The 20221-nt window shown below is 43.6% G+C and overlaps 1 protein-coding gene across 3 annotated transcripts in view; it reads left to right on the forward strand.

The window, feature by feature from the left end:
• The window catches only part of LOC311099542 (A-type potassium channel modulatory protein KCNIP1-like), a gene marked incomplete at its 5' end in the record, with an annotated part of 60826 nt that extends 41613 nt beyond the window's left edge, over positions 1-19213 (forward strand). For all 3 annotated transcript variants that reach the window (XM_084140241.1, XM_084140242.1, XM_084140243.1), the window contains 7 exons: positions 15073-15197; positions 15944-16013; positions 16139-16209; positions 16732-16839; positions 18229-18333; positions 18484-18546; positions 19129-19213. In XM_084140241.1, coding sequence (XP_083996367.1) covers positions 15073-15197; positions 15944-16013; positions 16139-16209; positions 16732-16839; positions 18229-18333; positions 18484-18546; positions 19129-19176 — 590 coding nt within the window. In that variant the 3' untranslated portion in view covers positions 19177-19213. The remainder of the gene's footprint in view (positions 1-15072; positions 15198-15943; positions 16014-16138; positions 16210-16731; positions 16840-18228; positions 18334-18483; positions 18547-19128) is intronic.
• Between the last annotated feature and the right edge of the window lie 1008 nt (positions 19214-20221).

Consider the following 20221-nt stretch of genomic DNA (forward strand, 5'->3'; position numbering starts at 1 on the left):
TATGGTGTTGAATACTGAGCTGTAGTCAATGAATAGCATTCTCACGTAGGTGTTCCTCTTGTCCAGGTGGGAAAGGGCAGTGTGGAGTGCAATAGAGATTGCATCATCTGTGGATCTGTTGGGGCGGTATGCAAATTGGAGTGGGTCTAGGGTTTCTGGGATAATGGTGTTGATGTGAGCCATGACCAGCCTTTCAAAGCACTTCATGGCTACAGACGTCAGTGCTACGGGTCGGTAGTCATTTAGGCAGGTTATCTTAGAGTCCTTGGGCACGGGGACTATGGTGGTCTGCTTGAAACATGTTGGTATTACAGACTCAGTCAGGGACATGTTGAAAATGTCATTGAAGACACTTGCCAGTTGGTCAGCACATGCTCGGAGTACACGTCCTGGTAATCCGTCTGGCCCTGCGGCCTTGTGAATGTTGACCTGCTTAAAAGTCTTACTCACATCGGCTACGGAGAGCGTGATCACATAGTCATCCGGAACAGCTGGTGCTCTCATGCATGCTTCAGTGTTGCTTGCCTCGAAGCGAGCATAGAAGTGGTTTAGCTCGTCTGGAAGTCTTGTGTCACTGGGCAGCTCGCGGCTGTGCTTCCCTTTGTAGTCTGTAATAGTTTTCAAGCCCTGCCACATCCGACGAGCGTCAGAGCCGGTGTAGTACGATTCAATCTTAGTCCTGTATTGACTCTGTTTGATGGTTCGTCGGAAGGCATAGCGGGATTTCTTATAAGCGTCCGGGTTAGAGTCCCGCTCCTTGAAAGCAGCAGCTCTACCTCATCATCATACAACAGGCTGATCAAGGCAGTGTCATCAAATAAAATAAAATAAAATAAAATAAAATTTTATCAGCGAACTTAACGAGGTGTCTGTCAGGATGGGAACTAGTACAACTATTAGTGTACAAGATGTACAGGAGTGGCGACAAAACACATCCTTCAGGAGAGCCAAAAAACATATCAAGATTCGCCGAAATAGTCGCAACCCCTATTACTAGCCTGTTCAACCTCTCTTCGTAACGTCTGAGATCCCCAGAGATTGGAAAGCTGCCGCGGTCATCCCCCTCTTCAAAGGGGGTGACACTCTAGATCCAAACTGTTACATACCTATATCCATCCTGCCCTGCCTTTCAAAAGTTTTTGAAAGCCAAGTTAACAAACAGATCACCGACCATTTCGAATCCCACCGTACCTTCTAAGCTATGCAATCCGGTTTCCGAGCTGGGCATGGGTGCACCTCAGCCACGCTCAAGGTCCTAAACGATATTATAACCGCGATCGATAATAGACAGTACTGTGCAGCCGTCTTCATCGACCTGGCCAAGGCTTTCGACTCTGTCAACTACCACATTCTTATTGGCAGACTAAATAGCCTTGGTTTCTCAAATGACTGCCTCGCCTGGTTCACCAACTACTTCTCAGATAGAGTTCAATGTGTCAAATCGGAGGGCCTGTTGTCTGGACCTATGGCAGTCTCCATGGGGGTGCCACAGGGTTCAATTCTTGGGCCGACTCTTTTCTCTGTGTATATCAATGATGCCGCTCTTGCTGCTGGTGACTCTCAGATCCACCTCTACGCAGACAACACCATTTTGTATACATCTGGCCCTTCATTGGACACTGTGTTAACAAACCTCCAAACGAGCTTCAATGCCATACAACACTCCTTCAGTAGCCTCCAACTGCTCTTAAACACTAGTAAAACTAAATGCATGCTCTTCAATCGAACGCTGCTGGCACCCGCCTACCCGACTAGAATCACTACTCTCGACGGGTCTGACCTAGAGTATGTGGACAACTACAAATACCTAGGTGTCTGGTTAGACTGTAAACTCTTCTTCCAGAGTCACATTAAGCATCTCCAATCCAAAGTTAAATCTAGAATCGGCTTCCTATTTCGCAACAAAGCCTCCTTCACTCATGCTGCCAAACATGCCCTCGTAAAACTGGCTATCCTACCGATCCTTGACTTCGGTGATGTCATTTACAAAATAGCCTCCAACACTCTACTCAGCAAATTGGATGTAGTCTATCACAGTGCCATCCGTTTTGTCACCAAAGTCCCATATACTACCCACCACTGTGACCTTTACGCTCTTGTTGGCTGGTCCTCACTACATATTCGTCGCCAAACCCACTGGCTCCAGGCCATCTATAAATCACTGCTAGGCAAATCCCCGCCTTATCTTAGCTCATTGGTCACCATAGCAACACCCACCCGTAGTATGCGCTCCAGCAGGTATATATCACTGGTCATCCCCAAAGCCAACACCTCCTTTGGCCGCCATTCCTTCCAGTTCTCTGCTGCCAATGACTGGAACGAATTGCAAAAATCTCTGAAGCTGTAGACTCTTGATCTCCCTCACTAACTTTAAGCATCAGTTGTCAGAGCACCTTACCGATCACTGCACCTGTACACAGCCCATCTGAAATTAGCCCACCCAACTACCTCATATTGTTATTTATTTTGCTAATTTGCACCCCAGTATCTCTATTTGCACATTTTTGTTGTTTTGTCATTTTAGCAGACGCTCTTATCCAGAGCGACTTACAGGAGCAATTAGGGTTAAGTGCCTTGCTCAAGGGCACATCGACAGATTTTTCACCTAGTCGGCTCGGGGATTAGAACCAGCGACCTTTCGGTTACTGGCACTATGCTCTTAACCACTAAGCTACCTGCCGCCCACATAATCTCTTACACATCTATCATTCCAGTGTTAATACTAATTGTAATTTATTTTGCACTATGGCCTATTTATTGCCTTACCTCCATAACTTGCTACATTTGCACACACTGTATATATATTTTCTGGTGTATTTTTGACATTATGTTTTGTTTTACCCCATATGTAACTCTATGTTGTTGTTTTTATCGCACTGCTTTGCTTTATCTTGGCCAGGTCGCAGTTGTAAATGAGAACTTGTTCTCAACTGGCTTGGTCAAATAAAGGTGAAAGTATGTAGAACTACAGTGAGGGAAAAAGGTATTTGATCCCCTGCTGATTTTGTACGTTTGCCCACTGACAAAGAAATGATCAGTCTATAATTTTAATGGTAGGTTTATTTGAACAGTGAGAGACAGAATAACAACAAAAAAATCCAGAAAAACACATGTAAAAAATGTTATAAATTGATTTGCATTTTAATTAGGGAAATAAGTATTTGACCCACTCTCAATCAGAAAGATTTCTGGCTTCCAGGTGTCTTTTATACAGGTAACAAGCTGAGATTAGGAGCACACTCTTAAAGGGAGGAAGAAACACAAAAGAACTGTCAATCTCCCTTGGCCTGGGGCTCCATGCAAGATCTCACCTCGTGGAGTTGCAATGATCATGAGAACGGTGAGGAATCAGCCCAGAACTACACGGGAGGATCTTGTCAATGATCTCAAGGCAGCTGGGAAATAGTCACCAAGAAAACATTTGGTAACACACTACGCCGTGAAGGACTGAAATCCTGCAGCGCCCGCAAGGTCCCCCTGCTCAAGAAAGCACATATACAGGCCCGTCTGAAGTTTGCCAATGAACATCTGAATGATTCAGAGGAGAACTGGGTGAAAGTGTTGTGGTCAGATGGAACCAAAATCGACGTCTTTGGCATCAACTCAACTCGCATTGTTTGGAGGAGGAGGAATGATACCTATGTCCCCAAGAACACCATCCCCACCATCAAACATGGAGGTGGAAACATTATGCTTTGGGGGTGTTTTTCTGCTAAGGGGACAGGACAACTTCACTGCATCAAAGGGACGATGGACGGGGCCATGTACCGTCAAATCTTGGGTGAGAACCTCCTTCCCTCAGCCAGGGCATTGAAAATGGGTCGTGGATGGGTATTCCAGCATGACAATGACCCAAAACACACGGCCAAGGCAACAAAGGAGTGGCTCAAGAAGAAGAACATTAAGGTCCTGGAGTAGCCTAGCCAGTCTGCAGACCTTAATCCCATAGAAAATCTGTGGAGGGAGCTGAAGGTTCGAGTTGCCAAACGTCAGGCTCGAAACCTTAATGACTTGGAGAAGATCTGCAAAGAGGAGTGGGACAAAATCCCTCCTGAGATGTGTGCAAACCTGGTGGCCAACTACAAGAAACGTCTGACCTCTGTGATTGCCAACAAGGGTTTTGCCACCAAGTACTAAGTCATGTTTTGCATAGGGGTCAAATACTTATTTCCCTCATTAAAATGCAAATCAATTTATAACATTTTTGACATGAGTTTTTCTGGATTTTTGTTTTGTTATTCTGTCTCTCACTGTTCAAATAAACCTACCATTAAAATTATAGACTGCTCATGTCTTTGTCAGTGGGCAAACATACAAAATCAGCAGGGTATCAAATACTTTTTTCCCTCACTGTATGTGTGAAAACGACGCTCTGTCACTGAGTTTGCGTGACGTTTGTAGGGCCCTTAAGATACAGCTGTAGGGGGATTAAAGCTTTGAATTATACCCAAGAGGTACAGACAGACACCCATTGTGATGCAGTAAAATCTGTCAAGTGTGGCTCATTAGCAGTTACAGGAAGGGATTTGGTCAGTACAGCAGTCAGTCAGTCGCTTCAGTCTGAATGATGGGGGGGCTCTCTGACTCCCTCTGCGAATGACCACCTTCCACATGTTCCATTTCCTTTGCAGTAGTCTCATCTCCTTCATTTTCATGTCCCTCCCTCACACCCTGTGTGTGTGTGTGTGTGTGTGTGTGTGTGTGTGTGTGTGTGTGTGTGTCTGTGTGTGTGGGTGGGTGTGTGTGTGTGTGTGTGTGTGTATGTGTGTGCGGGTGTGTGTGTGTGTGTGTGTGCATGTGCATGTGCATGTGGTGTGTGTGTGTGTGTGTGTGTGTGTGTGTGTGTGTGTGTGTGTGTGTGTGCGTGTGTGTGTGTGTGTGTGTGTGTGTGTGTGTGTGTGTGTGTGTGTGTGTGTGTGTGTGTGTGTGTGTGTGTGTGTGTGCGTGTGTGTGTGTGTGTGTGTGTGTTTGTGTTTGTGCATGTGGGTGTGGGTATGTGGGTGGGTGGGTGTGTGCACGTGCGTGTGTATGTGAGCACATGCATATGTGAGTTTATAGTCATTCCACTGTGGTCTTTTCCACACTCAGCAGTTTCCCTCTCCTAACAGTTGGACTGGAAATAAAGATAAAGATGGATTCTGGTATCTAGATGGAATCTTCCTGTTGAAGTTGATAGTGTCCAGGATGTGTGTGTGCAGAGGCGTCATGCCCATAGGGGGCACTGGGGCACATGCCCCCTCAGATTTGTCCTGTTTATTCTGTAATACTACTAGCCACTTAGCAATTGTATGAAGTTGGCTTTAGCTAGTCCAGATAGGTTCCCAATCGCCCAACCTCATAATTAGCTACCAAGAAGCCATTTTAGGCTATCAATCAAGTCAGAGTAGCTACCCACTTGGCACACACTGGTTGAATCAACATTGGTTCCACGTCATTTCAATGAAATGACGTTGAACCAACGTGGAATAGACTTTGAATTGATGTCTGTTCAGTGGGTAGCTTGTCTAACTACTGTAGCTTAGCTGGCATGCCTGCTGGTAAGGTTGGTAGACTTTAGAAAATCAAGCAATAACTAAATGTACTGAACAAGACTCACATTCCTTTCAATCTTTTACCCAGATCTTAGCAGAGCTGTAGAGAAGCATATTTAGTTTCTTTAAAAAAGAACCACCAGTCAGGAGGGTACAGACAGCTCAAGAGATATGCTTAGATATGCAGAAAAATAGACATACAGTGGGGAAAAAAAGTATTTAGTCAGCCACCAATTGTGCAAGTTCTCCCACTTAAAAAGATGAGAGAGGCCTGTAATTTTCATCATAGGTACACGTCAACTATGACAGACAAAATGAGAGGAAAAAAAATCCAGAAAATCACATTGTAGGATTTTTAATGAATTTATTTGCAAATTATGGTGGAAAATAAGTATTTGGTCAATAACAAAAGTTTCTCAATACTTTGTTATATACCCTTTGTTGGCAATAACACAGGTCAAACATTTTCTGTAAGTCTTCACAAGGTTTTCACACACTGTTGCTGGTATTTTGGCCCATTCTTCCATGCAGATCTCCTCTAGAGCAGTGATGTTTTGGGGCTGTCGCTGGGCAACACAGACTTTCAACTCCCTCCAAAGATTTTCTATGGGGTTGAGATCTGGAGACTGGCTAGGCCACTCCAGGACCTTGAAATGCTTCTTATGAAGCCACTCCTTCGTTGCCCGGGCGGTGTGTTTGGGATCATTGTCATGCTGAAAGACCCAGCCACGATTCATCTTCAATGCCCTTGCTGATGAAGGAGGTTTTCACTCAAAATCTCACGATACATGGCCCCATTCATTCTTTCCTTTACACGGATCAGTCGTCCTGGTCCCTTTGCAGAAAAACAGCCCCAAAGCATGATGTTTCCACCCCCATGCTTCACAGTAGGTATGGTGTTCTTTGGATGCAACTCAGCATTCTTTGTCCTCCAAACACGACGAGTTGAGTTTTTACCAAAAAGTTCTATTTTGGTTTCATCTGACCATATGACATTCTCCCAATCCTCTTCTGGATCATCCAAATGCACTCTAGCAAACTTCAGACGGGCCTGGACATGTACTGGCTTAAGCAGGGGGACACGTCTGGTACTGCAGGATTTGAGTCCCTGGCGGCGTAGTGTGTTACTGATGGTAGGCTTTGTTACTTTGGTCCCAGCTCTCTGCAGGTCATTCACTAGGTCCCCCCGTGTGGTTCTGGGATTTTTGCTCACCGTTCTTGTGATCATTTTGACCCCACGGGGTGAGATCTTGCGTGGAGCCCCAGATCGAGGGAGATTATCAGTGGTCTTGTATGTCTTCCATTTCCAAATAATTGCTCCCACAGTTGATTTCTTCAAACCAAGCTGCTTACCTATTGCAGATTCAGTCTTCCCAGCCTGGTGCAGGTCTACAATTTTGTTTCTGGTGTCCTTTGACAGCTCTTTGGTCTTGGCCATAGTGGAGTTTGGAGTGTGACTGTTTGAGGTTGTGGACAGGTGTCTTTTATACTGATAACAAGTTCAAACAGGTGCCATTAATACAGGTAACGAGTGGAGGACAGAGGAGCCTCTTAAAGAAGAAGTTACAGGTCTGTGAGAGCCAGAAATCTTGCTTGTTTGTAGGTGACCAAATACTTATTTTCCACCATAATTTGCAAATAAATTCATTGAAAATCCTACAATGTGATTTTCTGGATTTGTTTTCTCAATTTGTCTGTCATAGTTGACGTATACCTATGATGAAAATTACAGGCCTCTCTCATCTTTTTAAGTGGGAGAACTTGCACAATTGGTGGCTGACTAAATATTTTTTTTTCCCCACTGTATTTTATTCATAGAATTAAGCATGATGATTATGGCTCTAGATTGCAGGAAATAGGTTTTTCAAGTTTTTGTAAATGCCAAATTCTCCAATTTATGGATGGGGGGTAGCTAGCACCCCCGAGCCATCCTCACATACTTTGTGCCCCCTCAGATTTTTGAGGTGCATGACGCCCCTGTGTGTGTTCTAAGAGGAGCACTGATGTGTCTGTTTCCTAGTCTGAGCGTGTTCTCCTCCAGTGGGCCAGAGGCTGTCTGAGTGATAAACACCCCCCTTGTGAGGACACCAGCTCATCACATCATTACCCAACATCAATCTCTCTCTGGCACCCAAAGCACAAAGTTACCACCAGTACAGTTCCTCAAGTCCATGGGGGAGTCCAATTTGCCATACCTCTCATCCCTCCTCCCTCCCTGAAAGTTGACGTTTATTGGGATGAGTCTTGTCCAGGAGGCAGAACTGAGTGATTTCCGCTAGATGGGCCAGCTGCAAACTCAAAATTGGCTATATTGTACAAATTCATGAAAACAAACATTTGCTTCATTTAAGGTTAGGGTTAGGCATTAGGATTAGCAGCGTGGTTAGGGTTAAGGTTAGGGTTAGGTTTAAAATCAGATTTGATGACTTTGTGGCTGTGCCAGGTAGTGACCACTCTGCAGAGCTGCGTCCAGAACAAGATTCATGACAAAAAACGCTAACCTGCTCCGTCCCTCCTCTTCCTCCTTTAAGGCGGCTGCATGCTTCCCAACCGAAACAGTTCGGTACAGTTCGTGCATATGTTATGACTACATTTTGTGATGTTTTTGTCCGTTTTGGAGTTTGGTTAGGGTTTGTCGGCTGTTCGGGCAGACAAAAAAAATGCTCAAGTCTATGCCCCTTCGTCCGTGATTGGTCAACTGAAGGGTTGACACAAGTTTCTTCTTCTTGTCGATTCAGCCCGAAATTCAGTGTGGATTCAACATGGCGAACGACAACTTCAAGCATCGATTGACTGAGGAGGTACAGAAGTACCTTCTCCACTACGATTCTAGTCATGCATTATATAAAGACCAGCAATTCATTGAGGGAGATTGCGAAGACGCTGGGGTCCGATCCAACCACTTGTTTGAAAAATCGGGGTAGGGTTCGCGACAAGTTTGACAATGCAAAGAAAATAAACAAGGGCCACAGTGGAGATGCCGGTGGAAAGGCTACTCCAGAAATGTTGCTGCTGGCTTGTTCGGCACGTGGAGCATGTTGTTGTATTTTCTATTGTAGCCGACGAAAAGAGTAGCCATGTTTTGCTAACAATAGCTACCCAGCTAGAGCTAGCTACTTGGCTGGCTAGTGGCTAGCTAGCCTAGCAGCATACTCATGAAGGGAAAGCAAGCCAACCAACTAAACTAAAGATCTTTACAACTTTTGATCCACCGTCATTTTGTCATAGAAAGAAAATCATAAGCTTCCCACATTGGTAACACCAAAGTCCAGGGTCCAGCTAGTCAAAATGTTGCCAACGTTTGAGCAGAGTTGAGTAGCTAGGCCAGGCCTCCTCAACTCTGCTCAAACGTTTGCAGCATTATATAGTCTACTGTAGTCTCGGTTAATGATATTTGATGTTCATTAATGTTTTGGATATGTGTACTAAATAGCCCTCTACTTTTTATTTTCAAGGCACAAACATCAGTGGATGGAGACAGCACCTGGTTTTGTTCTCTGCGCCCCAGTATTGCCTTTTCACCGGCCCCAAGCACTACCTCTGCCCCCAGTACTGACTGGTGATCGGCCCCCAGCCCATATCCGGCACTGAGTTACAGTGCAGAATTAGAAACAATCTCCATGCAGGACCTGGGAAGCTCAATCCTTGGCCCACCTCCAAGACCTACTCCACTGGCTTGCTCCTCAGCGATGCCACAGAGCAGCAGCAGTAGTAGCAGGGGTGTGAGAAGGGAGAAAAGTGCTGCAGACTCAGTCCTTGACATATCACTCACAAAGGCATTGCAAATGATTGAAGATATACAGTGCATTCGGAAAGTATTCAGACTCCTTGACTTTTTACACATTTTGTACAAGCAAAAAAGGGGGGGGGGGGCGAGATAATAGAAAATACAAAAATAAATCAAAACAACCATCCCACTCCTTCAGTCACATTCAAATCACATCCCTACACAGACTCAGGTGCCTGTGAGGATGGAGCATTCATTGACAGGATTCCTTGTAATGCCTCTGCAGAATGATGCCTATTTTCTCCAATTTCCTCTCCGTTTGCACTGTCAGTTGATAACCAAAGTAATAAACTCTACAAAGTCCACCTTCACCTTAACATGCAACATATCAGGATCCCTCTGTTGACAAGGAACATCATCTTGTGCCTCTACTCCTACTACCATTACTTCTTAAACTTCACGCCTTTCTTCCAGTCTTCTCAACGCCTCTGGATAGGAGACATTCTGGACAGTCCTTATTTTTGCCACCTCCGTCTCCTTCACTCTGACAGGACACTTCAGAAATCCGGGTGCATGTAATACTCCTCCCGTCTACATACACTTGACACATTTCGTAAATCATTTACATTTCTCCCACTGCATGGGTTTGGGCATGAAGGCTCTCACAGGGAATCTCATATAACCCAAATACACGTGAGAAGGGAGAGACTCTTCATAAAAAAACAATAGAATGGATTGAGTGGGCTTCCGCACTCCATCTACCATGCGGGTCAGTCGTTGTGCACCAACCACTTGATCCAATTCTTCACGTATATCCTTTGCATTTACTTCTTGCGCCACCCCAGAGATAACACCCTTGATAGGCGCCCTCCCTCGAAGATCGACACATTCCAATCTGACATCTTCTTGAGGGGCAGAGCACGCTCCTTCTGTTCCATAGAAACACAAAAATACAAAATAAGCCCACTTCTTGTTATTCTCATCGACGCCACCTAATTTAATTTAGACTTCAAACGGGTCTCCCAGGTAACGCGCGTCTTCCTTGTTTGGGTGTGTTGTCACTTCCTTCTTTGGCCGTAGATAGCTATTACCAGCTCATCGCCCTGTACTATCCTGGGATAATATTGCCTTACAGTCTTCTCTTCTGAAAACCTCCTCCCCTGTCTCTTTTTCCTATTCTTTCTCTCATCTTCCCTCTTTCCTCCTCTCTCTTCCATTTGTTTCACTTGCCATGCCTCACCCTCCTCCTTTACATCTCTCTCTCTCTGCTCTCACAATCTTCTCAAAAATTCTCTGGTTCTCTTAACTTTCTCCACTTTCCATATTTTTCTCTCTCTGTCTCTCTCACCACACATACAAAGACTCTAGTAGCAAGACGGGGTAACTTCAAAGCTTATTCTTTCTGACAACTTTTGATATGATGTACTTTAAAATGTGAAGTGTGTGACGTCTAAACAATGATGCGTCTGGTGTCTTTTGCTCTAGTCTACTCTTGTTTATTTAGGGACAGATCGAAATTTACTGGGGGAGGGGTGGTCCAAAAAAGGGGAGGGTTGTCAAAATTTTCTGTGGGCTTTTGGGAGGGTTGTGTGGTTTTTTATTTGGCACAGGGGAGGTAGTGCATTTTTTCCCTGGTTTACATTTGCTCTTCTGCACGTATTTTCCCTATAAACAATGCCTTGACTTACTTTTGATATTACCCTAATTGTTACGGATACAGGTATCCTGTATGTGTTTTTGTGTTTTTCCTCTCCTTCTGCCCTAATCACAGGTGTCCTTTGTGTTCCTGATTGGAGGTCGTTGGTGTGTCCCACCTGTCAGTCATCAGTTAATCTGCTGATTGCTGAGGTGGACCAATCAGTGGACATTTCTCCTGATTGCACCACCTGTTTCTGTTTTCTTACCCAATCATATCACACATCCCCTTGTTTTAAAAGCTAGTTAGTTGTGTTTTCTGACACTCTTTTTGTTTGTGAGTATGTATATGGTGGTGTCTTGTTTTTGTGTACTCACTCGTTAACTGTTTAGTCCTTATGGTACCTATATTGTTTGTTTGTGCCTGGGAATTTAGCAAGTCGCCCTTGGGCATACACTACTCGTAGGAAAACCTTGTCTAAACACACTAGTTAGACCTGAGCGGACCACCCACTGTATTTTTGTATGGTTAGCAGTAAGCTCAGTAGTTATTGAGGCAGGCAAGATCAGTTTATGGGTTTTTGACTTTATTGTTTCATTCCTTGGGTCCAGCCCCGCCCCTTTTCCCCAAACCTTTAACGTGTGTTTTATAATAAACATTTATTGTTTGACGGCAGTTTATGGTTGTCGGTGTATTTTGTTCTAACTGTTCCTTGGCAATATTCTGATTCGCATGAGTTATGTTACGGGCCTCTTTTCCATCCACCCTAGACTTTTAAAGCCACAGGGTTCATAACACTAAAGTTTACAAACGTTTGTGAAGGTTTGGTAGGGTGTGGCTATTATTAAGGTTTAGCTACTGCTGGCCTATGATATATAGGCAGAGCGCCCCGGCGCTCCATCTGACTCTGACAGTTGAACTTCAGGAAGACTGTTTCAAGCCTACCAGAGTTACTCCTATAATATAACAATATAATGCTTATCTTTATACAAAATATTCTGATAGAAAATGTACGCATTAGCCTCCTTCTGTACGTCTATATCTGTAAAGCAGACGCAGTAGCCATTTGACATAAAGAAATGCATGTCAGTGTTGTAGCATGAATCTATCTATCTCTCTCTATCTCTCTCTGGGGTTAGGTCTAAGCTTATCTTCCTTTATATAGGCTATATATATATATATATATATATATAGAACCAGTCAAAAGTTTGGACACACCTACTCATTCCAGGGTTTTTCTTTATTTTTACTATTTTCTACATTGTAGAATAATAGTGAAGACATCAAAACTATGAAATAACACATATGGAATCATGTAGTAACCAAAAAAGTGTTAAACAAATCAAAATATATTGTCTTCAGGCTCTGATCAGTCCCTACACCCAAACGAGGGCATTGCGTTCATCCACCTCTGGCCTGCTGGCTCCCCTACCTCTGCTGAAACACAGTTCCTGCTCAGCCCAGTCAAAACTGTTCACTGCTCTGGCACCCCAATGGTGGAACAAGCTCCCTCACGACGCCAGGACAGCGGAGTCACTCACCACCTTCCGGAGACATTTGAAACCCCACCTCTTTAAGGAACACCTGGGATAGGATAAAGTAATCCTCCTCCATACTTTACGGTGGGAAATACACATGCGGAGATCATCCATTCACCCATACCACGTCTCACAAAGACACGGCGGTTGGAACCAACAATCTCCAATTTGGACACCAGACCAAAGGCACATTTCCACCGGTCTAATGTCCATTGCTCGTGTTTTTTTGGACCAAACAGGTCTCTTCTTATTATTGGTGTCCTTTAGTAGTGGTTTCTTTGCAGCAATTCGACCATGAAGGCCTGATTCACACAGTCCCCTCTGAACAGTTGATGTTGAGATATGTCTGTGACTTGAACTGCAGCAGAGGTAAATCTGAGGTCGCAGTTCCGGAGCGATCCACTAGATGTCCTCCTCCGACAACCTTTGGCACCTCCTCATTCACAGTCTGGACTAATCATGATCCACCTGTGTCTACCTGTTCACCTGTGTATTTATGCCCTCACTTCCCTGTGTTCCCTTGTTCAGTTTTCTCTGCTAGTTTCCCTATGCCAAGCAGTACTAATCAGTGTCTGATCACGAGACAAATGTACAGTGGCTTGCGAAAGTATTCCCCCCCCCTTGGCATTTTTTCCTATTTTGTTGCCTTACAACCTGGAATTTAAATGGATCTTTTGAAGGGGTTGCATCACTTTGAAGATGCAAAATATTTTTTTTCGTGAAACAAACAACAAATAAGACCAAAAAAAAGAGAAAACTTGAGTGTACATAACTATTCACGCCCCCCAAAGTCAATACTTTGTAGAGCCACCTTTTGCAGCAATTACCGCTGCCAGTCTCTTGGGTATGTCTCTATAAGCTTGCACACCTCTCATCTTGGGGTGATGAGAGGTGTTGGGTTTACGCCAGACATAGCGTTTTCCTTGATGAATAAAAAACTCAATTTTAGTCTCATCTGACCAGAGTACCTTCTTCCATATGTTTGAGGAGTCTCCAACATGCCTTTTGGCGAACACCAAACGTGTTTGCTTACTTTTTTCTTTAAGCAATGGCTTTTTTCTGGCCACTCTTCCGTAAAGCCCAGCTCTGTGGAGTGTACGGCTTAAAGTGGTCCTATGGACAGATACTCCAATCTCCACTGTGGAGCTTTGCAGCTCCTTCAGGGTTATCTTTGGTCTCTTTGTTGCCTCTGATTAATGCCTTCCTTGCCTGGTCCGTGAGTTTTGGTGGGCGGCCCTCTCTTGGCAGGTTTGTTGTGTTGCCATATTCTTTCCATTTTTTTATAATGGATTTAACGGTGCTCCGTGGTATGTTCAAAGTTTCAGATATTTTTTTATAACCCAACCCTGATCTGTACTTCTCCACAACTTTGTCCCTGACCTGTTTGGAGAGCTCCTTGGTCTTGCTTGGTGGTGCACCTTAATTAGTGGTGTTGCAGACTCTGGGGCCTTTCAGAACAGGTGTACTGTATATATACTGAGATCATGTGACACTTAGATTGCACACAGGTGGACTTTATTTAACTAATTATGTGACTTCTGAAGGTAATTTGTTGCACTATATCTTATTTAGGGGCGTCATAGCAAAGGGGGTGAATACATATGCACGCACCACTTTTCCGTTATTTATTTTCAAGTTAATTTTATTCAGTTCACTTCACCAAATTGACTATTTGGTGTATGTCCATTACCTGAAATCCAAATAAAAATCCATTTAAATTACAGGTTGTAATGCAACAAAATAGGAAAAATTCCAAGGGGGATGAATACTTTTTCAAGGCACTGTATATACATATATATATATTTTGGTGTTGAAAAATCAAACCATGATATTGAATTGCCCGAAGTCGGTATGCTTTGTTTATTGGTTGTGTGGTGAATTGTTACAGAAACCTGTTGTTGGAAAATTTGTTAAATATATTTTATATAATTATGGCATCAAAATGTTGAAAATTGTATTGCCCACTAGCTGATCATCTTCGTCAGCCTGCTCTGATTGTAGTGTAATGAAACAGGCAGGGAGAGTGAGCTCATCTCTGGTGGTTGGCGAACCCCCAACCTTCTGGCCCGTAGCCCTGCGTGGCATTGACTGTGCCACAAAAACATGCTGAAGTGACAAAGTCGATATCCACGTTTATAAACACAGGGTCACTACAGCTATTGTTATTTGTGGTCGTAAACATTATTTTTAGTTTATTCTATGAGGGGGTAGGCTATTCCATTTATTTTACTGTACAAGGGGAGAGTCATGTGAAAATATATTTTACTTTGGGGAGGGGGGTGCATTCTTTTTAATGACACCTTGAGTTGGACCAGCTCCTCCCCCACAGTACATTTTGATCTGTCCCTTATATAAACAAACAATTAATCTCCCTCTCTCTCTCTCTCTCGCTCTCTCTCTCTCTCTTGCTCTCTCTCACTCCCTCTCTCTATCTCTCTCTCTCCCTCCCTCCCTCCCTCCCTCCCTCCCTCCCTCCCTCCCTCCCTCCCTCCCTCTTCTCTTCTCTTCTCTTCTCTTCTCTTCTCTTCTCTTCTCTTCTCTTCTCTTCTCTTCTCTTCTCTTCTCTTCTCTTCTCTTCTCTTCTCTTCTCTTCTCTTCTCTTCTCTTCTCTTCTCTTTCACTCTCTCTCTCTATATCTAGACAAGATTGATGATGAGTTGGAGATGACCATGGTGTGTCACAGGCCTGAGGGTCTGGAGCAGTTGGAGGCCCAGACCAACTTCACCAAGAGAGAGCTACAGATCCTCTACCGCGGCTTCAAGAACGTACTCACAGCCTCCTCCCTCCTCCTCCCTTCCACTGCCTGTCTATCTTCATCTTATTTTCCTCTCTCTTTCTTTACTCTGCTATCTCTCTCCCTGCCACTCTTATGTATACTCCTGCTTATGTTGATTCACATCTTTACAGGTGTTTGTCAAAGCTCTGTTCTCTTTCATCTCTGACTTAGATATGTAAATGCGTTTAGCTTTGTGCCTTCATCACTTCATATGGTGCTAATCAGATTGTACGGCCTGCAGCTAGAACAACTAAACCTGTCATACACCATAACAACAATTACATGCTGCATTACCCATATAAACCAAACATGGAGAAAATTATTATATATATAATTTTTACATTTTAGCAGATGCTCTTATCCAGAGCGACTTACAGGAGCAATTAGGGTTAATCCCCCACCTAGTCGGCTCAGGGATTAGAACCAGAGACCTTTCGGTTACTGGCACAACGCTCTTAACCACTAAGCTACCTGCCACCCAATATATATAAACATATATTCTCTACATACACACATGCTCAAATACCCACCCACACATTCACATACACCCATATAGAAGTTATATGGAAATTGCTAGTTAATTGCCAGTTAATTAGCTGTCAGATTTGATTGACGTTAATTCTCTGTAACCGTGGGTGGTGCCATTCGAGTGTAAATTATTGGTTGATCTGGCTGTTACCCAGAAGAAGCTGCATAACTTTTCCTTGAAATAGTGTTTTCACATGGTTTCAACAGGAGTGTCCGAGTGGAGTGGTGAATGAAGAAACATTTAAACACATCTATGCCCAGTTCTTTCCCCATGGAGGTACAGTACAGCCAGATACTTCTCATTTAGACACATAACATGCCCTTTCTTACTTGTTTGGGACTCATTTACAAGCACTGCTATGGGATCATAAAATCTCATGTCTTTATCTGGTTGTTTTGCAGATGCCAGCACTTACGCTCATTATCTCTTCAATGCGTTTGACACAACAAACAATGGATCCATTAAGTTTGAGGTACAAACCATACACCATCACTATCACTCAGTGGACAGTTTAAATCAGGGGAGGCAACTAGATTCAGCCGTGGGAAGATTTTTGTTGGAGCGGATGGTCGGGAGTCCAGAACATAATGATAATAATTTGTACACTGTAAATTGACCACAACTAAGCCCAAAAAGAGATTGTATTTGAAAATAACAATAATTCCATACCCTGATTACATTGAGATACTATCACCTTTGAATATATATATATATATTTTTTGTGGGAATACTTGGGAACAGATTTCCTAAATTAAACTCTTTTTTTTCCTGAATTCCTGGTGATTTTAGTCCCCCCCCCCCCCCCAAAAAAAATAAACACATGTTTTTTTATTCTTTACTAAAAACTTTGGGGTGCCATAAGAAACCTGTTGCCGACCACTGCTTTAAATGAAGGAATATGAAGAATTATGTATATCTTATTTATACTAGTGTTATCACTCAGTCCTCACTAAGTATTTTCTCTTTATTCTCACTCATGTGGTGACTCTCTCAGGAGTTTGTAATGGGACTGTCTACACTGCTGCGGGGCACTATGAGAGAGAAGCTGGAGTGGACTTTTCATCTTTACGACATCAACAACGATGGCTACATTAACAGAGAGGTCTCTGTGTTTTTTTTTTACATGTCAGTTATACACTGCTCAAACAAATAAAGGGAACACTTAAACAACACAATGTAACTCCAAGTCAATCACACTTCTGTGAAATCAAACTGTCCACTTAGTAAGCAACACTGGTTGACAATAAATATCACATGCTGTTGTGCAAATGGAATAGACAACAGGTGGAAATTATAGGCAATTAGCAAGACACCCCCAATAAAGGACTGGTTTTGCAGCTGGTGACCACAGACCACCTCTCAGTTCCTATGCTTGGTGGTTGATGTTTTGGTCACTTTTGAATGCTGGCGGTGCTTTCACTCTAGTGGTAGCATGAGACGGAGTCTACAACCCACACAAGTGGCTCAGGTAGTGCAGCTCATCCAGGATGGCACATCAATGCGAGCTGTGGCAAGAAGGTTTGCTGTGTCTGTCAGCGTAGTGTCCAGAGCATGGAGGCGCTACCAGGAGACAGGCCAGTACATCAGGAGACGTGGAGGAGGCCGTAGGAGGGCAACAACCCAGCAGCAGGACTGCTACCTCCGCCTTTGTGCAAGGAGGAGCAGAAGGAGCACTGCCAGAGCCCTGCAAAATGACCTCCAGCAGGCCACAAATGTGCATGTGTCTGCTCAAATGGTCAGAAACAGACTCCATGAGGGTGGTATGAGGGCCCGACGTCCACCACAGGTGGGGGTTGTGCTTACAGCCCAACACCGTGCAGGACGTTTGGCATTTGCCAGAGAACACCAAGATTGGCAAATTCGCCACTGGCGCCCTGTGCTCTTCACAGATGAAAGCAGGTTCACACTGAGCACATGTGACAGACGTGACAGAGTCTGGAGACACCGTGGAGAACGTTCTTCTGCCTGCAACATCCTCCAGCATGACCGGTTTGGCGGTGGGTCAGTCATGGTGTGGGGTGGCATTTATTTGGGGGGCCGCACAGCCCTCCATGTGCTCGCCAGAGGTAGCCTGACTGCCATTAGGTACCGAGATGAGAACCTCAGACCCCTTGTGAGACCATATGCTGGTGCGGTTGGCCCTGGGTTCCTCCTAATGCAAGACAATGCTAGACCTCATGTGGCTGGAGTGTGTCAGCAGTTCCTGCAAGTGGAAGGCATTGATGCACATCTGGGACATCATGTCTCGCTCCATCCACCAACGCCAAGTTGTGATTTTCTGGATTTTATTTTCTCATTTTGTCTGTCATAGTTGACGTGTACCTATGATGAAAATTACAGGCCTCTCTCATCTTTTTAAGTGGGAGAACTTGCACAATTGGTGGCTGACTAAATACTTTTTTCCCCCACTGTATATTGAAAGATTCACGTATTGAAAGATTCACATATGATGCAATCTTGTATTAATACAGTTTATATTTCTGTGTTTCAGGAGATGACTGAGATTGTGAGGGCCATTTACGACATGATGGGGAAATATACCTACCCTGCACTCAAGGGAGATGTCCCTAAACAGCATGTGGATGCTTTTTTCCAGGTGACTTTACCTGACATCCTATAGTACAATGTAATACCAAAGCAGATGCTTACTCTACCCCTTAGTAGGGCACAACAGTTTACACCACATAATCATTTCATACTTCCTGAAAAATCATGTACATTTCTCTCACTTTTTTCCTTCCCACAGAAAATGGATAAAAACAAAGATGGAGTTGTGACTTTAGAGGAGTTCATTGTCGCATGCCAGGAGGTATGTATAGAACATGCATGTTTATACATTTTATATTGCTGTTGGTGTCTACAGTGCATTCGGAAAGTATTCAGACCCCTTCCCTTTTTCCACATTTGTTACGTTACAGCCTTATTCTAAAATGGATTAAATAAATACAAATCTCATCAATCTACACAGAATACCCCATAATGACAAAGTAAAAACAGGTTTTTATACTTTTTTGCAAATTTAAAAAAAGAAATAACAGAAAACGTATTTATTTATTTATTTATTTATTTTATGATTGAATATTAAAACATACAATCTACCGGCAGTGAAGCCGCTCAACATTTACATTACATTCAGTCATCTAACTGGCTCCTGTCCAGAGCGACCCACAGGAGCAACCAGGGTCAAGCGCCCCGCCCAAGGGCACGTCGACAAATCTCCCACCAAGTAAAAATGGGGACCCGAACCAGCGACCTATTGTCCACTGTCCCAAGCTCCCAACCGCCAGGCCACCAACCATCCAAGATCCCCCCACAGTTCACGGAGAACTGCTCCTCAACCATCCGAGTTGCAACATTCTGTCTTACTGTCTTTCTCCTCTTCTCCCCTCAGGATGAAATGATGATGAGGTCCATGCAGCTCTTCGAAAATGTGATGTAAAAAAGGAGCTGATGGAAGGAAGGAGAGAGGAAATTAGATAATGAGAGAGAATGTGTGTGTGTGTGTGTTTCAGTGCATTTGTGTGTGTGTGCGTGTGTGTGCGTGTGTGTGCGTGTGTGTGTGTGTGTTTGTGTATGTCCACACATGTTTGTTTATTCTTGTGTGTCTGTCAGAGTGGATGAATGTGGAAGTACACTACAAGTCAAAAGTTTGGACACGCCTACTGATTCAAGGGTTTTTCTTAATTTTTACAATTTTTTACATTGTAGAATAAAAGTGAAGACATCAAAACTATGAAATAACACATGTAGTAACCAAAAAAGTGTTAAACAAATCAAAATATATTTTATATTTGAGATTCTTTGAAGTAGCCACCCTTTGCGTTGATGACAGCTTTGCACACTCTTGGCATTCTCTCAACCAGCTTCATGAGGTAGTCACCTGGAATGCATTTCAATTAACATATGTGCCTTGTTAAAAGTTAATTTGTGGAATTTCTTTCCTTCTTAATGCGTTTGAGCCAATCAGTTGTGTTGTGACAAGGTAGGTGGGGTATACAGAAGATAGCCCTATTTGGTAAAAAACCAAGTCCATATTATTGCAAGAACAGCTCAAATAAGCAAAGAGAAATGACAGTCCATCATTACTTTAAGACATGAAGGACAGTCAATACGGAAAATTTCAAGAACTTTGAAAGTTTCTTCAAGTGCAGTCGCAAAAACCATCAAGTGCTATGATGAAACTGGCTCTCATGAGGACCGCTACAGGAATGGTAGACCCAGAGTTACCTCTGCCGCAGAGGTTAAGTTCATTAGAGTTACCAGTCTCAGAAATTGGAGCCCAAATAAATGCTTCACAGAGTTCAAGTCACAGACACATCTCAACATCAACTGTTCAGAGGGGACTGTGTGAATCAGGCCTTCGTGGTCGAATTTCTGCAAAGAATCCACTACTAAAGAACACCAATAAGAAGTAGAGACCTGCTTGGGCCAAGAAACATGAGCAATGGACATTAGACCGGTGGAAATTTGTTATTTGGTCTGGA

The sequence above is a fragment of the Coregonus lavaretus genome (genome assembly GCF_964263955.1).
Source record: "Coregonus lavaretus genome assembly, chromosome: 24".
NCBI lineage: Eukaryota > Metazoa > Chordata > Actinopteri > Salmoniformes > Salmonidae > Coregonus > Coregonus lavaretus.